The 20,484-nt window shown below is 37.3% G+C and overlaps 1 protein-coding gene across 2 annotated transcripts in view; it reads left to right on the top strand.

The window, feature by feature from the left end:
- Positions 1–20,484, top strand: part of LOC115444810 (TATA-binding protein-associated factor 172) — a 61,413-nt gene that overhangs the window by 26,324 nt on the left and 14,605 nt on the right. Inside the window, exons 4-11 of one of the 2 annotated variants that reach the window (XM_030170724.2) lie at positions 2,440–2,503; positions 14,273–14,413; positions 15,919–16,073; positions 16,880–17,081; positions 17,506–17,729; positions 19,673–19,768; positions 19,908–20,084; positions 20,217–20,479. In XM_030170724.2, coding sequence (XP_030026584.2) covers positions 2,440–2,503; positions 14,273–14,413; positions 15,919–16,073; positions 16,880–17,081; positions 17,506–17,729; positions 19,673–19,768; positions 19,908–20,084; positions 20,217–20,479 — 1,322 coding nt within the window. Of the gene's footprint in view, positions 1–2,439; positions 2,504–14,272; positions 14,414–15,918; positions 16,074–16,879; positions 17,082–17,502; positions 17,730–19,672; positions 19,769–19,907; positions 20,085–20,216; positions 20,480–20,484 lie in introns of both variants that reach the window. The other variant, XM_037437763.1, reaches the window with a different exon arrangement.

The raw sequence follows: 20,484 nt of genomic DNA, 5'->3' as shown, positions 1-20,484 counted from the left end.
TAATTAATAATATCAGCAGTTGATAATTCCACTTGGGTTGGAATTTCCTCTAGCCTTTGATTCCGACACATATTGTGCAAAATTGCAGTTGCAATTATTATTGTTTGAACTTTAGGTAAAGATAAACGCAATGTCAATGCAATCACAGGGAAGCGACGTTTCCATGTACCAAATGTCCTGAAAAAGATAATATAAATATTTCCTATTCCTCAGAAAAAGTTGATGGAATGGAGAAACACCATAGTTCCTGAAAAAACGATGCAATTGCCCCTTGTTAGTACCTATCTAATAGTTCGGTAGGTACGGTATTTTTTTGTAAATAATGTCAAAAATTATTTACCTTGTACATAGAAGTAACACGAATATACGAGATCAGTTTAACTAACAATGATTGGCAAGCAGATTTCGAAAGCCTAATCCAAACGTGAAATCAAACTCATCCAGGGTCTGCATGTAGTTATCTCTTTTCATTACCCGTGATGAAGCGCGACTTTCACTTTCGCTATCAGTATCGCTAGTCCCTCCAAATCACTGTCGTCACTGTCACTAGAGAATATGGATATTTCCATTGCCTTTTCGTTTCCCTTAAAATCAGTGTAAGCGATATTCAAAACATATTGAATAAACTGAGGAATTGGTCCGATTGGAAAATGCGATTGTTTACAACAATCAAATCAAATGTCAAAACGGGTAGATAGAGTATTGGCAAGCGTAAACTGTCATTTTCATACAGAGGGTAATCTATGATCTGTAATCCGTCCTCTCAAAGATCGATTATTGTTAGAGATAGCTTACTGAATCTATGGATTGGTTATTGGCATGCTTTATCCATAAAAACGAATGAATTATCAATCTTAGATGGCATACATTGGATTAGGATTGGTTATTAATTTCGGGCGTTAATAGAATGGCGTTAGTGTGCTCAAGTACGGTTATTCTACGTAATATAGTTGTTTATATAGTTGTGGCTGCATATAATCGATATTGTAATTCCTTTATAGAGATCCTTTGGGTGACCGTTGATTTAAATTGTGTTTGTTTTTTTGTATAAGTACAGTAAATACCGTACAGTCGAAACAATATGTTTTACATTATATTTATACATATTACATAAAACCATATAATAGTGCTAATGGGATGTTAAACAGACAAAGAAGTTAATTATTAATCGTAACAATTGGTTTCTATACGCCTGCCGGCCTCTTCCGTGAATTCCCGCAAATTGCATATAAATATATCCAAGTTCTGGGATATAATGTTGAGCAATCGTATGGCCTGTGACAGTAGCAATACGATAATATCGCAGTTTTGAATCGCAATCTCTTATTAGGATGCTTATTATTATGTGTATTAATTTTAAGCTGTGGTTATTTGCGGTTTTACATAAACACGTTAATTTTAAAATATAGGTACTTTTCCTATATTTCGTCCCGTCGCCCTGAAAGTAATATTAATAATCGGAAATTCTACGTTTAAATAAAAATGTATCTTAACCCGCTAATAATTATGGCTATAATTATTTTGTTCAATAGAGCACATGAAACTCCGTATATCTTGCACAATAAGAACTATTTTTGATTAATGTTCTCGGTGCTAATTATTTCCGAGTCGTTACACTTGGTTCAGAGGTCTCGAACTTAACGTAATGTAAGCATTAAATTCCTGTTCAGGGTTTGGCGAGGCGTGGCCGATAAAATGCTTCTGAGTTACAATATAAATTATGAATGAGTGACAAATGAAATAGCAGTTTTCAATAAGCGTAATGTAAATTTCGTTTGTCAGTGTCGCATAGCAATATCATTTGGATAATATTGGGATTAAATATTATAATTTGGAATTTAATAATGATATAACGATTTTTATTTCTATACTAATAATAATAATATCAGCCCTGTATTATATGTATACTTGCCCACTGCTGAGCACGGGCCTCCTCTACTACTGAGAGGGCATAGGCGTTAGTTCACCACGCTGGCCTAGTGCGGATTGGTAGACTTCACACACCTTCGAAATTCCTGTAGAGAACTTCTCAGATGTGCAGGTTTCCTCACGATGTTTTCCTTCACCGTTAAAGCGAACGATAAATTCACAAAGAATACACACATGATTTTTTATAAAAGTCAGAGGTGTGTGCCCTTGGGATTTGAACCTGCGGACATTCGTCTTGGCAGTCCGTTCCACACCCAACTAGGCTATCGCCGCCAGTCTATTTCTATAGATAGTTGTATATTGCAGTGACAAAGGGTCCAGTTTTTCGAAATGTAATCCGACACAACATATAGGCACTGCATAAACGCGGTCTACAAATCGTTCCTATAATTAGATGTTACATAAATAACGAAAGGGAAGGCAGGACCCTCCGCCACTAATATATTGTATACCCAATATTACCTTAATGTTTTATTTCTGAAAACATTAAAATGTTTTGTTTGTCCTCAGGCCGTGGAAGCGATTTTATCTAACGTGCCGGAATGGCATCCCACACCGTCCGCGGTCAAAAAAGGTCAGTACAATACAATTAACGTTACGAAACATGTAAAAACTGATAAAGGTTTTCCCAGTAATTTCTTGCAATGACACGCGGCACGCCGGTCGAAACTTCGCTTAAGCGCCTGGTGTTTCGTAGGTGATGCAGAGCTCAGTAAAAGTGCCAATGACGTTTTACAAATAGACGCGTCATACACTAACAAAATGCACATAAAAACGGCGCACTATTTGCTATATTCACGTACCTGTACATATAATTACAAATTGGCTCGAAGAAGGAATAAAAAGATGCAGTGTATGCTGCAAAAGCTGTCATAAAAACATCTACGATAAGGGTCTTATTCTCTATGACAGTGATGACCCGTAACACGGCCGTGTTAAATTATTTGCGTGGAATGGTATTCTGCGTGCTAATTTCTATTGTGTTAAACGCGACGTGATGCCTTACGTGTTTGTTACACTATACAAATAATATGAGGCATAGAGAATGAATGAGGCTCCAAAGTTCTTAGATGGTTATTTTTATTATTTGTGATATGAGCTTGTGTTACTGCTTCCCAGTGTAAAGATGGGTGGTGGAAAGTGGATTAAATGGTTTTATTATAAGAAGTTTACAGGTTCAGTTTTTTAATTAGAAGCGTTTTAAACGTTTGTAATATTTGGGAGTGTTACGTTAATTATCAGTTTTCAGGTCAAAAAGTTATCCAATTTTACATAACCAATGTTTCACGTCTCTTCCTTCCGATGATACAACTAACGTGACCAGTTTAGACTTGATGTTAATCATAATTCGCTTATACAATAGTATAAGCGAATTATAATTAAGAAAATTATTAATTAAGAAAATATTCTTCACAAATTAAATTATTTATATCACGTCTTTATCAGTACCAAAATCCAATAATCCCGAAAGATGAATCAAGAGGGCCATGAATTTATTGCCTTCTTTAATTTTTAAATAGAGAAGGCAACAGAAGTCTGGCAATAGGGAGCCACCGAATTATACATCATATATTTTTAGGCTGCATTGAATTACTACGCTTACACGTCACCAAACATTCAGCCTTCATTGCCTGGTTACTGAGTAATTATCACGTGTGTTTATGCTTTTAGACATAGTACACATTTACTAAATAGGATGTTGACTTACAAAGTAGGTTTTATGTTGACGATTTCTCTTTCTATTATATATTGGTTGGCAGACGATTGTCGGAAGAATTTATGAGTTGGTTATTTATGGTGGCATTCAAGTATCCATGTGAAAGTTCTGACAATTACTTGCCAAGTTTCAATACAATTTCCTCAACGTTTACTGTGCTAGGAAATGGTACTTATAAAATTAGAATTACCAGCGTCTGTTCATGTAATTACGGTATGTAATGATTGGAGAAAAGATAATGAGTAACAATATTGTATTTTTTTATTTTTAAAACTAATGTAAGCAAAGGTATTCGAAGCATAAAACAGAGTAGTGTTTTGCACAGTACTTGACGGTCTTATTTGTAAGGGCAAGTCTGTAATAACGTGTTAGCGAATCTTTTATTTTAAGACGAAAGCATTCATGGTGAAATAAAGTATGTACCTCAAGTAATATTTTTAATTTATGTATTTGGTTTGCAATGTTTAAAATTTTGTTTATTGCCCTGTATGATGCGACGAGCTTGCCGTTCGACTGATGGTAAGCGATACGACCGCCCATAAACAGTAGAAACACCATCCAATACCTTGAATTACAAAGCATTGTTTGGTATTCCACTGCGCTCGCCATCCTGAGACATGTTATGAAACAAAGTCCCCAAAAGCTGCCTTGTCTGTATGTGATTGATTTTCTAAAAATCTACTCAACGGTTTTTTGTATGGTTTTTACTAAATGATAGTGCAATTCTTTTGGAAGGTTTAGGTTAATAGTACATTGAGGTTGTATGTAATAATAATAATAATAATATCAGCCCTGTATTATATACTTGCCCTCTGCTGAGCACGGGCCTCCTCTACTACTGAGAGGGATTAGGCCTTAGTCCACCACGCTGGCCTAGTGCGGATTGGTAGACTTCACACACCTTCGAAATTCCTATAGAGAACTTCTCGGATGTGCAGGTTTCCTCACGATGTTTTCCTTCACCGTTAAAGCGAACGATAAATTCACAAAGAATACACACGTGATTTTTTAGAAAAGTCAGAGGTGTGTGCCCTTGGGATTTGAACCTGCGGACATTCGTCTTGGCAGACCGTTCCACACCCAACTAGGCTATCGCCGCTTTTTGTTTGTATGTAAATTTACTAAAATATAACCATTACTCTTGGAGAGGTCGCGTGGTTGAATGAAATCTCGTAGGTCGGGATTTTGGGATAATCTTTGTGACGCATTGATTTCCACGCGAGCGAAGCCGCGGGCACAGCTAGTAATAAAGACAAATACATACAATATTACTGACATTATTGTATATGGAATTAAGTATACCTAAATGTATCATGTTCAAAGTACAAAAATAAATAAATAAATATTAATGATTACAAAGTTATTGAAACATTTTCATGCTATTAGTATGTTTAATATTTGCGGTTACACTGCACTGTTCAGAAAAATATGAGGAAATTGTCATTTATTTTTGTTATAATCAATATTTCAGTGGTATATTTTTAATTTGTTTTGTTGTAGTATTTGAGTATGTGGCCATGAGACCGATGAGGTCACGGATTTGATCCTAAGTATGAGTACTTAATTACTTAAATTTGTTAACAACGCTATTATATTTTATAACACAGTGGCATAACAAAGTTATAATATTTTTAAACCGTGTTGTAAGCTGTAGCCAGGTGCAACTGCAAGTTACGCAAATATTTTGCAGAATAATAAACAATATTTAACATTACTTTGTGTTCAATGTTACGATTAAAACAACGGTTTACTTTGTCCACCAAGTGTGGGTCTACAATACTATATTATCAAAGTATTAGAAGTTCATAATTTATTGGTTACCATCAGGCGGACAGGTTAGTTGACTTACCATTCAGGGCCCTTATTCTGTATGATAGTGTAAACGCGTAACGCGGCCGTGTCATGTTATCTTTGAGAAATGTGCGTGAAATGATATTCTGTAAGTCAAATTTCTATAGTCCTAAACATGATGTGTTGTGTTACGTGCTTGTTACGCACTGTTAAAATAACGTGCGGGATAGAGAATAAGGGCCCAGAATAAATAATATTGCCTGTGGTGGATATTCTATATCCGCCCGGATAGCGTTCGCCGTACACAAGGTGTATAACCTGCCATAGTGGCTCACGTAAGCATGTCGCGTTCCGGGATCAGCCTGTGTATATCCTGTTCCAACAGGCCGCCATAATTATGTCGACTGCCGAAGGGTAATCGTCTCTCGTCAGTTTATATTCTACTGGACCATACTCCTCTTACCATCAGGTGCAGCAGGATCCCTTTGTCGTGCACGTATGAAAATTGAATTTTCCTAAAGTCGTCTAATACATTTGAATACCCTTCGATATGGGTTATCATAATTCATAAGCTCCGTGTTAATTAAAAATATTTTGATTTCATCAAAAGTTAGTAGGCACTTTAAAAATGGACGTACGGAGCGACATAGTCGTGAAATAACGAACAAGCTCCTTAAATAAAGATTAAAAAAAATAAAATAAAATTAGCTTTTTTTGCGGGTATAAACGCGTTATCGCTATCACCACTGGGAGGATGATGGTAACGGTTAATATTGCCGGAGTCCTTACACATTTCCCTTCCATTACCATAAAACTAAATTCTCTAGACAATTCAATTGCATTCAACGAACACGCGTGTTGGGTGTGGATGTTATAGTTTATTAAGTTCTCGTGTTTGGTAGTCGCCTACGATGCTGTCATATTTACAAGGACGATGTTTGCCACCGAAACACGCCCAGTCTGTTTCATGTTGATTTATTACCCGTCAAACTTATATAGGCACTTGAATGTAGGTTTGTGGACAATGGCTCCACATTTTATATGATGTCAAATAACACAAATATAGGTAAATGTAATCGGAAAATTAATACGACTAGACCGTGGTGGGACTATAGTGCTGTAATAATGGACTACGAAAGGCCTTATTCAATGACTGCATACAAAAATACAACATTTTAAAGATTTTATTCTTGTATGTTTACGGCAAAATGATCTTACTGCACCTGATGGTAAGTGGAGTGGTTATGCCGGCCTGTTGGAACCGGATATTTGGTGACATCGTTTGCAATTAACCGACGTAGTGTATCGTCGTATATTTTAGCGTAACTTCGCTTGTTTTAATGTTTTATAAACGAGGGCAACCCGGAAAAACCAGACAGCGGCCCTAAACAACTTTCGAACTCTGTCGGTTAACCATTCCACACGTTAGTCCATACAAAATTTAATACAGCTGTACAAACGGAGGGTCTTTGTGAATAATTTTATTACCTTTTAACACGTCAAGTTAATGCTATTGTGTGAAGTGGAAGGGTGCACCAGTTTTATGCTGCTTTTTTTGTGATCATTGTGATATCCCTCAAATGCTTACATAATGGTACTAAACGTCTAAAGTATTAGGGGCCTTATTGTACATTCCAATTGAAAGGGATTGCGCGTCTGTGAATTCTTAAAGGAATTAAACAGAAAGGCTTTTCATAAAGCCCCAAGGGTATTGTCACTAATCTAGATTAATTTGAATAAAAATGTGAGCATAATGGTCTACTTGAAATACGTTTGCGGCACGATTAACCTAAATATTTTTTATTGCCGAGTAAATAATAGCCATACGAGTAACTAGGTCGTCTAATGGTAAGTGATTACCGCCCATGAACACCCACTTTATGTTATGTAGTGAGCGTTCATGTCCTTTAATGAGGTGGGAATTGAGAGAGTAGGGTTCTCAGAATATTTTACTGACCAATACAGCAACGTGCCACTTTAATACAACCAGACAATTTTTTTTATGACCCTACGTTTGCTAGCCTAGCAAGGGCCGGCTTATACAAACACATCGGAATTTTGGGTGAGCTCTTTAAGCGCTTGCAACCTTTGAAAATTAAGCGATCATGCTAAGGGCAACCCACGGTTTACGAACCTCGGCTCAGTACGGTCACTGGAAGAGGATGAGATATCAACGATTATGGAAGCCAGTGTTGACTAGCAATGGCTATAGGCATCATGGCTCTATCGAATTTATGAGGATATCGATTTATCCAGTGAGGTGACTTGGTTCGATCATCGATGCTGTACGAGTATCGCGACAAAAATCGATTTGTATGTGGGAAAACGTGACCTCGCCATTCGTTTTTATTTAACTATTGAACCAGTTTAGTGAGTTTGAGTGTACAAGTTCCGTTATTTGTTAATGTTTTACTACCCACGAATTGTTCCAGTCGCATTCAAACATGTTATTATATTCTAAGATTTTAGTTGTTTACGGCCATCATTATGATTTTGGATTTAAAGCCAAACTTTTGTAGCCGACTGGTAATGCAAAGATGTTATACAATTTGACGTTGTCTGCCCGATGGTGTGATAGGAGACGCGGTAATTGTCATATTTTCAAATACCAAGTTATGCGGGTTTTGCTGTTTGTAATCGAATAATAAACTCGAAGTTTAATTGCCTGACCTGAGAATCAAATAGACCTTTATTGTTTACAGCCCAAGTATATTGCTAGAAGACAATTAATGTGGCGATAAATCTTTGTTATATTCTTGATATAAAACAGTCAAAGTAATTTGCTTATTACCTTTTATGGTGTTGTATTCGTGACTGATTGTTGCTTAATTTGATTTACTTGACATATTTTAGTAACTAGCCGAGGTCCAAACTATTCGTGCCCTTGAGTTATTTCCTTTCAAATTTTATTCTGGTTTAAGCATCAAAAGTCGAAGCTTGCGTTTGATTCTAAACAACGTGAATAGCAAGGGCTAGTATGACGTTTATTAATATAGTTTTTGTACCAATAATTACTTTAATTTGTTTACTTATTAGCTGGCTAACGTCCGTTTTTATAAACTATCCCAATCTTAATCTTCTGTTCGATTTCGAGAGTAAACTAATCAAAATACCTTACTTGTAGGCATGTAGAAAAATACTACGATTGTTCCATTTTTGTATAGATTGAAGAAAAGTGATTATATCGTATATTAAAATTAACGGTGAAGCTGCGCGAAACTATTATTCTAGGGTAAACACTAAGCCTATATTATGTTTATGCAGGAATGATTATATCTGCGTGCAAAATTTTATCCAAATGGCATTCTAGATGTATGCGTTTATTATCATCGAACATCCTAACATCTTCACAAACTTTCGCATCTATATTAGACTAATTTACGGATATTCGAAAGAGACCATTAATACTATTTCGTAGTTCTGTTATCCTTTCCCTTTTACAAACGTGTCGCGGTCGTCAATAGGTTTGGTCTTGTCGATCACCGGCAAGGGCGCTCGTCGGCCGCTGACGCAAACCTACGTTATCCTGATTCACGTCATTATTCCGTGTGATAGATACGATATGATGATTGAGTGGTGGCTCTCGTATGCGGTTCTACCGCTTTGAACTCTGCCGCCAATCATTTAGAAAATTTTAATGGAATGTCGCGGAAGACTGCCGTGCTTTAGGATTCAGTTCTGGATGTTGTTGCTATTTATGATAAAACCTTAGGAGTTACGTTTGTTCGTTTCCTATCTTGTGTTATAAAAAAAGTATTAACGCTAGCAGGTATTATGTTTATAATTCATATAACGATAAGACCATACCATCCGTGAAGGTTTTTACAACATTACAGTACTGCATCCGTAATGGTAAAAACTTCAGATTTTAATAATAGTCTCTTATGTTTACAATGATAACAATTTGTTAATATCGTTCACATTTAAATTTAGGCTCAATAAACTTGTCATTCTTCATTGCAGAACAAATAGTTTGATTCGTGTAGTTGCGAATCAAATTATAGCATGTCTAAATGTAACAAGATTACAGCTAAAGTCATTTTAAATATCCCCGTCACGTTCCTATCTCCATTCACATCAGCACCTCTCGCAGCCATTTGTAGGAGTAATAACACCTTAATAGCTAAAAACATGATGAAAACCGTACAATCCGTCAGCACTCGATCCAGCCCGGTGAACGGTCGACCCACATCTTATATAGTTGCGCTAACATCTAGTTCTTGTTCTGCGACCTTGCCACTTTTTAATCACAACAATAGTTTTATAGCACCACCGTTTAATTTTAGCATCACTCGAACGGTAACGAATATTGGATGTTTGTTTTAATCTTCTACTGTATCGATAGCGTTGGTTTCATGATTTGTTTCTTCTTTCGATATTTGGTTCGTGAGATAAATATCGAATGTTTTTGATACTGTTTGCGTATTCTGATTGTGATTGAAATTTTATGTCTATGATTTCAATTTTCATTTATTTATAAATTAAAATTTGTGAATACATTTCGTTAGATTATAACGAAATCCTTCATTATTCGGAACTTTCTCAAATTTTGACTTACATTGTTATTTCCCAATAACTTGAAATGGTTTAACTTACACTATTAAAGCATACAGCGAATTGATTACATATTTTCGAAATTCCTATAGTCAGATTTAAGGTATACAGGTGCATTCGTTCCTTTGATCATTTGTTCATATTATTTATTCCAGTTATTACATATTACCTGGATTTTTCCATCGCAACATAACAACTTGTGAACCTACGTCATCCGCATTAGCACTTATGCTATTCTTCTTCTGAGTCGTACATGCTATTATGACGCAGATTATTTAATTCTTCGAAGACGCTTCTAGAATATTAACACGATGAACGTGTTTATTTATTGTTGCTTCATCAAAGTAACAAAACTAAAGCAAAACGATGTCTCTCTTTGATTAACTAATAAAGTTTTTATTTTCCGAACATAAATTATATGATCATTACGTTTCTATCTCAAAAGGACAGGCAGCAACATCATAAATATTTCTACTTTGTAGGTACCATATTGACATCTCATTATCTTCATCCGCTTTTATGAATTTGAATTGCTTAAGAGGTCGAATTTGTATTTCTCTTCCATGTGTATTGTTTATTTGAATATACTGTGATGCATAAGTCTAAGTGCCTGGCAGGTATCCAAGAAACGTAGCCTTTGAGTATCGGAAATGGCTGTATCATATTGGACAGGGCAATAAACTACAAGAATTAAAACAATATACTGTTAGTATTGATATCTACCATCATTTTTGGAACATATATTGAAAATGTAGGTATGTATAAATCATTAGACATTTCAAAATGCTCTTATAGGCCATATTTAAGGGACAATGTAGATTATTGTGATCAGGAACCTGATGATTATAAAATTGTCTTTTGTTTTATTACATCGAATTCCTAAAAGAAGCCTCGCTCTCCGAGGCTAAAGATGTAATTGTTAGATAATTCATTGTGATGTCATACGGATGGGGAAAGTAACCGCAAGCGTGAACTACCGTAGGGCATGCAGAGATGAGCATACCTTTGAACTACAATTAATGTGATTGAGTGAACACCAAAAACTGTTGATAGAATTTTTTAAATTTTGATTGAAATTAAAATACATAAACTAACTGAACTATAATGTGCTAAAAAGGAAAAACTGAGTCCAAAGACCGCTGCAATTAAAAAAATATTTATAAATATAAAAGCATTAATAAGAAAGAAGATTATGTTGCTTGTTTATTATTTAATTATAATTTGGATTGTAGTGGTTAAGAAAGTCCGTTTACAATTTTTAGTATATTATAGTTCAGTTTGGTTTATTTATACATCTACCTAAATTATAGACGATACCAAATTGTTTCAAAACTTCAAGCTCGCGTGTGATTCACTCTTTCTTATTCCATTTTATACATAGTTTTAATCATAGCTAACGAAACTTTTTATAGCTTTAGTCATAGGAAACAAAGCCAGGATCAAAATACATTATACATAGTAGGTACATTCCAGACAGGATGTCGGTTATCTGTCCCGCTGTATATCCGCACTGTTCGACTTCATTGCATATGACATTGGTACGTTTATTAGCATATAGAATAATAGGACTTCGTTTATACACTAGTGTTCATTTTAACCCAGCGTCCCCTAGATTACACAACATCACGCATTTATCCCCGTAGGAGTATGCAAAGGCGCAACCAAGGTACCCACTTTTCGCCAAGTGTGTTCCGTCCCATGATGTGGTAGGGGGCGAGCATATCGCCATATCGGGCACAAATTCCAGACTCCGAGTTGATACCCGGGATTCGAACCCAGGACCTCAGAGCGCACTCGTACCGCGCATACAGTACAACTACGCCACCGAGGCAGTCCCCTCCCCCCCTCCCCTGCCAGGTTAAGGTGCACCTTAACAAGGTCAATGAGACATATCGATATATTTTGCATAGAGTGGCGCCGACTCGACGTGTTCGCGATTGGTGATTCATTAACTAAGGTAGTGTGGGCTAAATTTAGTATTAATAAAAAAAATAGACAAGTAACCTGATTTTGACGTCGGTCAATATAATTTATTTTACCGATTTCATTCGAAATTGCAGCAGCTGAGATGTCGCCTTTGTCGTGCATTATGCAAATGATGTTTTAAATGTTATATTGCCATTTCATTAAAATGCTCATTGCTTCGTTTTAAAAACTTTATTTCTTTTTATAATACAAAATTATACTTTGCTGACATGAAAACTATGTCCTTTATATTATGCGAAACTATAAATTATTTTGTTTCCATTTGGGATCTGTAGAAAAACAACAAAAGAAAGAAACTAACTTAGGCCAGTTTGGTATGATTTAGATTAAAACACTTTCAGAAGGTCATTTCTGCATGTAATTTACCGTGTAAATGATCACGGCAAACTGATTTCAAATTAAGAAGTTTGAAGGACTCGCGGGGCGTCCTTGTGTATAGAATTATTTGTAACTTTTGCTCGAGTCTTTGTTTGCGTAAAAGCCCGTTCACTAGATAAATAATTATAAGAGAAACTAATGATGTCGTTTTCTCTTAGCAAAAATAACATTAGAATTGTAGTAGTAATTACAAAGATGAACGTGTTCTAATAAATAAAAAAAATTGATTTATAACATTTAAAAAATGTTTAATAATTTGACTTGCTATCTCGAAAACGACTTTCTCTATCACATTTATTATAAAAACATTTGAAGTAATATTTTATGCTTAAAATTTCTCAGTAAAAAGAAACGTTTTCTATGCATGTATAGACTATAGATATAGATTACCCATGCACCGGCTTTAGATATGCTAAATTGCTAAAAGGTTGCCTGTCTGGTTCAATTTAGAAGCGGATCAAGTCGTAATTTAGAGCAATGTAAGTTGCAGCTGTGTGCGAATGTGCAATATAAATAAAGTCTAGAAGTTAGAACTCAGTATACACGAATGTTACAAAATCATATACAATGTTACTAGTTTTTTGCTTGCGGCTCTGCCAGCGTAAAAGTTTTTTCCGGGATAAAAGTCCTGCTATATAATATAAAGCCTATGTCCTTCCCAGGGTCTTAAACTATCTCCTTACCAAATTTTAACGAAATCCGTTGGGGAGTTTTTGAGTTTATCGCATTTAGATAAGCAAACATATGCGGCTGGAGACTTTGTTTTATAATGTATTTTTTAGAACTTTTTAATGGGAATAATTCCGTCATACATGTTTGTTGCGTAACTACAATCGTTCACGCAGTGCACGCAACGGAAACTAAAAAAACGTTTTTGCCACATTTTGATGCTCATTGATGCTCCGCTCCTATTGGTCATAGTGTGATTTTATATAGCCTATAGGCTTCCTCGATAAATGGGCTATCCAACACTAAAAGGTTTTTTCAATTGAACCAGAAGTTCATGAGATTAGCACATTCAAACAAACACTCTTCAGTTTCATAATATAATAGTATAGATTACTGTGAATATGTCAACAATAATGCTTTTATTAAAGAAAAAAGTTGTTGAATATTAAAAGCGGCTGTGGTTTATGTTTCGCTGTTAATGATTTGTACGACAGTTTGCACTTTTTCCTGAGATTTCAAGGAAAGAAAGAAATAAGAACGATTTATTATATTAGATGTTTCGTAACTAATAGTAATTACAAAATGTTCTTTAAACCGGAACACAATAGGGCTCAATCCTGCTTGGCGGCGGATAAAAATATTGTGTAATCCTTCCAGACTATACGAAGAACAAATACAAATATAAAAAAAATATACGACAGAAATAACTATCAGCGGCATGCTAACAGTCGCATAATGGATGAATGTAACTCTTTATGTGTTGAATTGGCTAAATCGGCACCAATTGTGGGCGGTACTGTGCGGAGGTTTTAAAGGTCATGTGGCGCATCGTATCGGACTTTTGTAGCTGATAAACTATACCTTTTATGTTTGCGGCTGAGTTGATAAGCCTTGTGCGTATATAAGTCTTTTTTGCTTTTAAATTAATGTAATAAGTCGTTGAAAATGAATAACCTTTTCATCAAATGGTAATAATATAGATTGGAAAAATTTCCTGAATAAAGACATTATTGTTTTGTATAAAAGTTTGAGCGAAAGACTTTGTTAATTATAATTCATATAATTTCATAGAGGCATATTTATTTTTATATAAATAAGAACTCACAGAGCTGGTATCTTCAAATAAATATCGAGAATACGTATAACGTTTTTATTTCAATATCTAATAAATAACCATAGTAAAACCGTACTTGGAGTGGAGTCTCGTTTTAAATATAAATTAAAATATTTACCTTGTCTCGTCGGCAGAAGAGAAGACGGAGCCAGAAGACAACGGTCGGCTACGCTGCGACACGTTCGACATAGAGCGAGTGCTGCACCATGGAGCTCACCTGATGGGCTCCGAGGGTCACGAGTACGACTTGGACGAGGAGGCACTGTCGTCAGCTGGTGAGTCACTTGTATTAGTTCTACGTCTTTGTTAAGCTAAGGAGTAGCAAATTCTCGCAGTAATATTGCTCAAGAACCAGCTACACGGTGGCGGCCTTAAACGATGCGAGGCCCCAGGCGAAAGCGAAAAGAAACAGACGCGAGGCCCCGAGCAGAGTAGAAAAACGTTCCCCTGTTTTAACAGTTTCGTCGGTAAGAACGTAAAGGTCCGGCGAGGCACCGCGCGAGGCCCCGGGCGGTTGCCCGGTTCGCTTCCCCCAAAGGCCACCTCTGCAGCTACATAACAGGAACCTTGTGCGAAGATGACACAGAACTACGCTTTTCAAAAATGTAGTAAAGTGTAGTGCATAATTACAACGAACAGATAATAGTGTCAGTGCTAAGTTTAACACAAACAAAGTAGTTTTTATGTATTCTTAGTTGTAGTAAATTTAACACCTAGAAAATAAAGTTAGAATAATACTTATTAGTCTTATAGACTAGATTGTAATTTATTGCTAAGAACTCAGTTTTTACAAAAAAGGATAAAAAAATACGTATAATTTGCATATGCTTTTGCATATTAAATCCATTCTCATCGCTAATAGCATATTTTCTCAAAAATATAGTGATGATGCATATTTATGATACATTTTCAATATATTTGCCAGAAAATAATAGCCAACATAGCACCCAAGTTCAAATTCTGTCCAGTTACTTCAGTGGATGTGGAGCGATCGTTTTTCACTTACAGGCACAATTGTACTACGGAACATTTGGAACAATATTTGATTGTTTACGTTTTCAAAAATAACAAATACTGTTGCTGTATCATATATCAATGGATACTTTACTAATTACTTATAGTATGTCGATTTTTAAATAAAAAATGAAAACTTGTTTCTCTATTTTTGTTCCTAAACCATATCTTGCATATTCTGCCAGTTCGTGCTTATTTGCAAGCATATATCAAACTTTTTATGTTGCATATAATCCGGTCCCTAGTCATTAGGCAGTGTTTCCTAATCGCGGGGAAAACGCGTTATCGGCTATCTCCACGAACCGCGTGAATCACCGGGATGAATCACTAAGGTGGGTTTTCACCATGCATCCGTTATCATTCAAGTAAAAATATATAAAACCAGCTACCTATATTTATATAGTAAGCAATATAATAATGGCGAGTATGCGTATTTATGCCAGTGTCGGATTTGTCAGGGGTGGCATCGGCGTAGGGGGCGATATAGTGCATAATTGTGTCGAATGCCGAAGAGTAATCATCTCTCGTCAGTCAATATTCTATTGGAACCCACTCCATTTACTATTAACTGCAGTAGGGTCACTTTGTGGTGTACGTATGAAATAAAAAAATCGTAGAAGTTTTTTTTAATTTTTGCTTTCACGAAATAGACGCCCGCACGCAGGACACTCGGGGCAGCACAAACTAAATAACCATACTCTTAGGAAAGTATGATCCGGCACTGATCTATGCATACTCATAATATTAATATGAGCAATACTTCCAGATATAAACGACCGTCTGGCCAAGCAGCGGCAGCAGCTGAACGCCAGGCTGAACCTCGACGTGGCCGCTAGTGTGGGCGTCGATCTCTCCGCGCTGTACACCAATGACGACCTATGTCCCGTCAAAACACAGACTAACAAGACTGAAACGGCTAGAGTAAGTAAAAACCAACTGCAAAGTATAGATTAGATAGGTCAATAACATCGTTTTACGAAATGCACATCGGTATAAAACATGATAACACAAAAGGAAATTGGTTAGAAATAAACAAGTCAAATTCATTATCTGGATATGACGCATGTTTATATCTAAAACCCAGTTTGTTTTTGCGTTATGGGTTATGACTTTGCCGATGGGCGCAAATTTTAAATTTCTACGATAGGTTAAAGCAGCTCTGTTGAGATCGGTTGATGTTATTTTAAATTAAGTAACTTCATTGATATTTCCATGTACTCTCTTAGTTCATTCTAAAGCTCATGTGTTCAGTGTTTTCAATCGTGGCGTACAAGAGTTATACTTGTGGGTGTGAGGGCGGGATATCCTCGTTAGTAAAATATTGATCAACACAGTAAACGGGAATGCTTTTACTTTTATAGTTATTCTTTTTGGAATTGCGCATTTGGCTGCAATCCAGATGTGATAGTAAAATGTTTACGGCCCGCTTGCACTTCACTGACCGACTGGTGGTTGAGTAGCGGTCAACGGTTATCACACGGTCTAATTTCCGCGGGCTAAAAACAGTTTTATAGATGTTTTGACTGAAATGAAATGTCATATGTTTGTATCGTCGTTTTTTTATTCGGTTAAGATGAAGCACCTGATGTTAGATTAGTCAAAGATAATGACGACACTTGTTAGTAGTCCGTCACATTTTTTCTCTTTTTTTATATATCGCCATAATCAATTGGTTCTAAGGAACCGTCATTAACCAATATAAATGAATGTAAGTGTCCCGCACACAGAGGCCGGTCCAAGAGTTAATGCCGATATCGTCGAAGCCGCTCAGTTCGCGCGAGATGAACCTGGCCAAGCGGCGTGCGCGCGCCGCGTTCAGCAAACAGAAGTCGCGCGACTGCAGCGAGGAGGGTCCCTCCGCGCCGCCCACGCCGCCCGTCGAACCCGACAGGAAGAAGATCAAACTGGAAGCCATTGATGAGTACGTTGGTGAGTTGGTTAATATTCTACCATCGACATATGATCAATAATCAAAATATTTATAAACGCTGTTGGGAAATTTTTTGGAAATTTGAGCATGATACGAACGGATACTATTTGTGATTATGCTTAGTTTAGATTATGAGTTTGTTTTAAATAAATGATTTACTTGTAATGTTAATTAGCGTTTCAATGTTTAAAGTAGACAACTACGCAAATGCCAATACTAAAGAATACGAATACCATTAACGTAAGGACTATTACCATTAACGTAACGTATCAAGAGCACGCCTACAGCACTGGGAGTAATGTAGATTCTCAAATTAGTGAAAAAAAAAATCGGTTTAGTAGTTCGTGAGATTAGCGCGTTTAAACAATGACTTAAGTTTAATACATTAGTATTGATGTTGAGTGTGTAATTGGTTGTCAGCAGGCGACGCGGGCGAGGCGGGCGCGCCGGAGGCGGACGGGTCGTGGGGCGAGGCGGCGCGCGAGGCGGCGCGGTGGCCGCTGGACGCGTGGTGCGGCGTGCTGCAGGCGCAGCTGTTCAGCGCGCAGTGGGAGGCGCGGCACGGCGCGGCGGGCGCGCTGCGCGAGCTGCTGCGCTCGCGCCTCGCGCTCAGCGCCGGCACGCACGCGCACCTCACCACACAACAGGTGAGTGCGCACGATACACTCATGTGGACTTCGTACTTATTAAACTTATTTACATTGTGCACCTTATAATTTTGCGCATTATCTGCATAAATTATTGATTAAATTTGAATGACCATTGGTTGTAGCCACAAAATATACATACATACATACATAACATCACGCATTTTATCCCCGAAGGGGTATGCAGAGGCGCAACTAGGGCACCCACTTTTCGCCAAGTATGTTCCGTCCCATGATGTGATAGGGGGCGAGCCTATCGCCATATCGGGCACAAATTCCAGACTCCGGGCTGATACTGAGCAGAAAAACCCAAATATCACTTTGCCCGACCCGGGATTCGAACCCAGGACCTCAGAGCGCTATTGTACCGGACGTGCAATACAACTACGCCACCGAGGCAGTCCACAAAATATAGAACTTAATTAATTTACAATCTTTTAGTCAGCGCAAAAATATTGTCAAATATTTTATTTTTCATTGAATTCATTGAAAAATTCAAATTATAACGCAGGCTGGCCAAACAAACATCGATAATAAAATATCGATTAAGTCACTACGCCAACATTTCTTAAAATTTATCACACCTCGCAAATAGATTAGACGATTGATTCAATATCTCAATAGCTTTTTGTTGCGTTTTTAATATAAATGCTAGAGTTCCTACGATTTCTCCCTACCTTATTCGATTTTTCCCTATTATCCTTCCCTGCAATTCCTTTGATCGTGTAAGTGTTTCTAGGCCACCATGATCATAAAGATAATAATGTATCAGGGGGCCTAGACAAAAGCCAAGCGTGACGTTAACCGTACTCGTTAATGCCTAATCGTAAAACGCTAACGCTTAAACGTCAACGTAACTAAATCGGTAGACAAAGTACACATTTTATGCTAGCCGCCCATTCCGCACGTTTACGCGCTTAGTCGCGCCGAATTCTATTAGTTAGTCTATGGTATAGCGTGAGAGATTGTCAAATGCAATCGTCCATCTTTGTAATTTGCATTTTCGGCGCGAGATTGCCAGATTTGGAATCTCGAGTACCTATATGCAAGCTATGCAAAATGTGGTTTTGTGGTATAAAGCTGTACTTTTATGAATATTGTTGTATACCTAAATATAAATAATAAAATAATAATAAATAAATTGAAAATATAAGCATAATAAAATTGTTACACTCTGTAGGTGGAAATGGTATTTTTTGTTGTTGTTTTGTAATGCTTTCTTATAAAGCATTTATGCACAGGTATTATAATACTTTTTCAAATGAGAACTTTCTTTTTATTATTATTATGTATGGAAGATCATCACATAGACGTCTTCAATCAGACGAAAACATTCTTTACTTAATCGAAAACGATTGTTAAATTCCAATTCCTGCAAAATTACAATTTTCTCCATTTCGCAGCGATATATTCTTGTTCGTCTCTGACAATGATATTTCGTTATTAGCGGCCCATAATAGTTTTAAACTATGCATAATGATGTAAAAAAAGAATATTTCACTAATTTTCCAGTTGACGAATACCGTAGCGTGAGGTCTACAACTGTTGATAAATAAAACGTGAATCGGTGATGCTAAATAGCAGTTTCAGTTGTCAAAAATGACACTTGTCTACCATTTGTATGTTTCAGTTCTCTATGGACTGTTTATTAGTCACGCTAACGTTAACGTTTCTTTCCGAATGTCGAATTGAAAATTTTTGTCTACCAATTTTTGCAGCAGTCACGTGACTTCTCTTCAGCATATGTCATTTTCATACATTTTGAACTTTCCGTAAGCGTGAACGCTAACAGAAAAGGGTTTTTGTCTAGACCCCCTGTTCTTTACTTAATACTGCTTTTGAAAGCATGCACCACTTCTGCAGTTCTTATGTTAAATCGTAATCATTTATTTATCTATAAATATTTTTGTCCTTTGTTATTGCAACATAATATTTGTTTTTAGATGGAGGAGGCACATCAAGACTGGCTCGAGGACATGGCCCTGAGGTTATTGTGTGTTCTCGCGTTAGACCGGTTTGGAGACTTCGTCTCGGATCAAGTAAGACAATTATTCGTATATTATGTGCTTAAGATATTGTCCAAAAATTTTATCATTTATAATCTAAACCTGACTGCTGTGAAATATATTTTTAATTTTCGGTTTTTTATCAATTTTAATTTAACTAAATTATTTCCAGGTGGTAGCTCCAGTGAGGGAAACTTGTGCGCAGACGCTCGGCGTGGCGCTCGCTCAACTGAGTGAGGAGAGAGTGCGGAAGGTAGCACGCTTGCTGTCCACCCTGGCGGGGCAACCGCAGTGGGAGGCGCGGCACGGGGCGCTGCTCGGGTTCAAATACATGCTCGCTGCTAGACAAGTGAGTTATCTGCACTTATAGTAATATTCATAAAATTGTAATTCAAGGACATATTTAATCGATTTTCGGTATATATGTAATTTGTTTTGTCATAGTGTGTATCGATTAGATAGATAATTATGTGTGTCGCAGGAGATAGCGTGCGCGAGCGGCGCGCTGGAGCACCTGATCGCGGGGCTGGGCGACGCGGCGGAGGACGTGTCGGCGGTGGCGGCGGGCGCGCTGGCGCCGGCGGCGGGCGCGCTGGGCGGCGCGCGCGCGGGCGCCGTGCGCGGCGTGGTGGCGCGCCTGTGGCGCCTGCTGCGCGACCAGGACGACCTCGCCGCGCCCGCCAACAAGTACATGGCGCTGCTCGCCGCGCTCATGGCGCTGCCCGACACCGCGCGCCTGCTGCAGTACG

Source organism: Manduca sexta, chromosome 12, assembly GCF_014839805.1.
Source record: "Manduca sexta isolate Smith_Timp_Sample1 chromosome 12, JHU_Msex_v1.0, whole genome shotgun sequence".
In the NCBI taxonomy this organism is placed as follows: Eukaryota; Metazoa; Arthropoda; class Insecta; order Lepidoptera; family Sphingidae; genus Manduca; species Manduca sexta.
The sequence above is the reverse complement of the archived record's forward strand: the minus strand, read 5'-3'. Positions and strand labels throughout refer to the sequence as shown.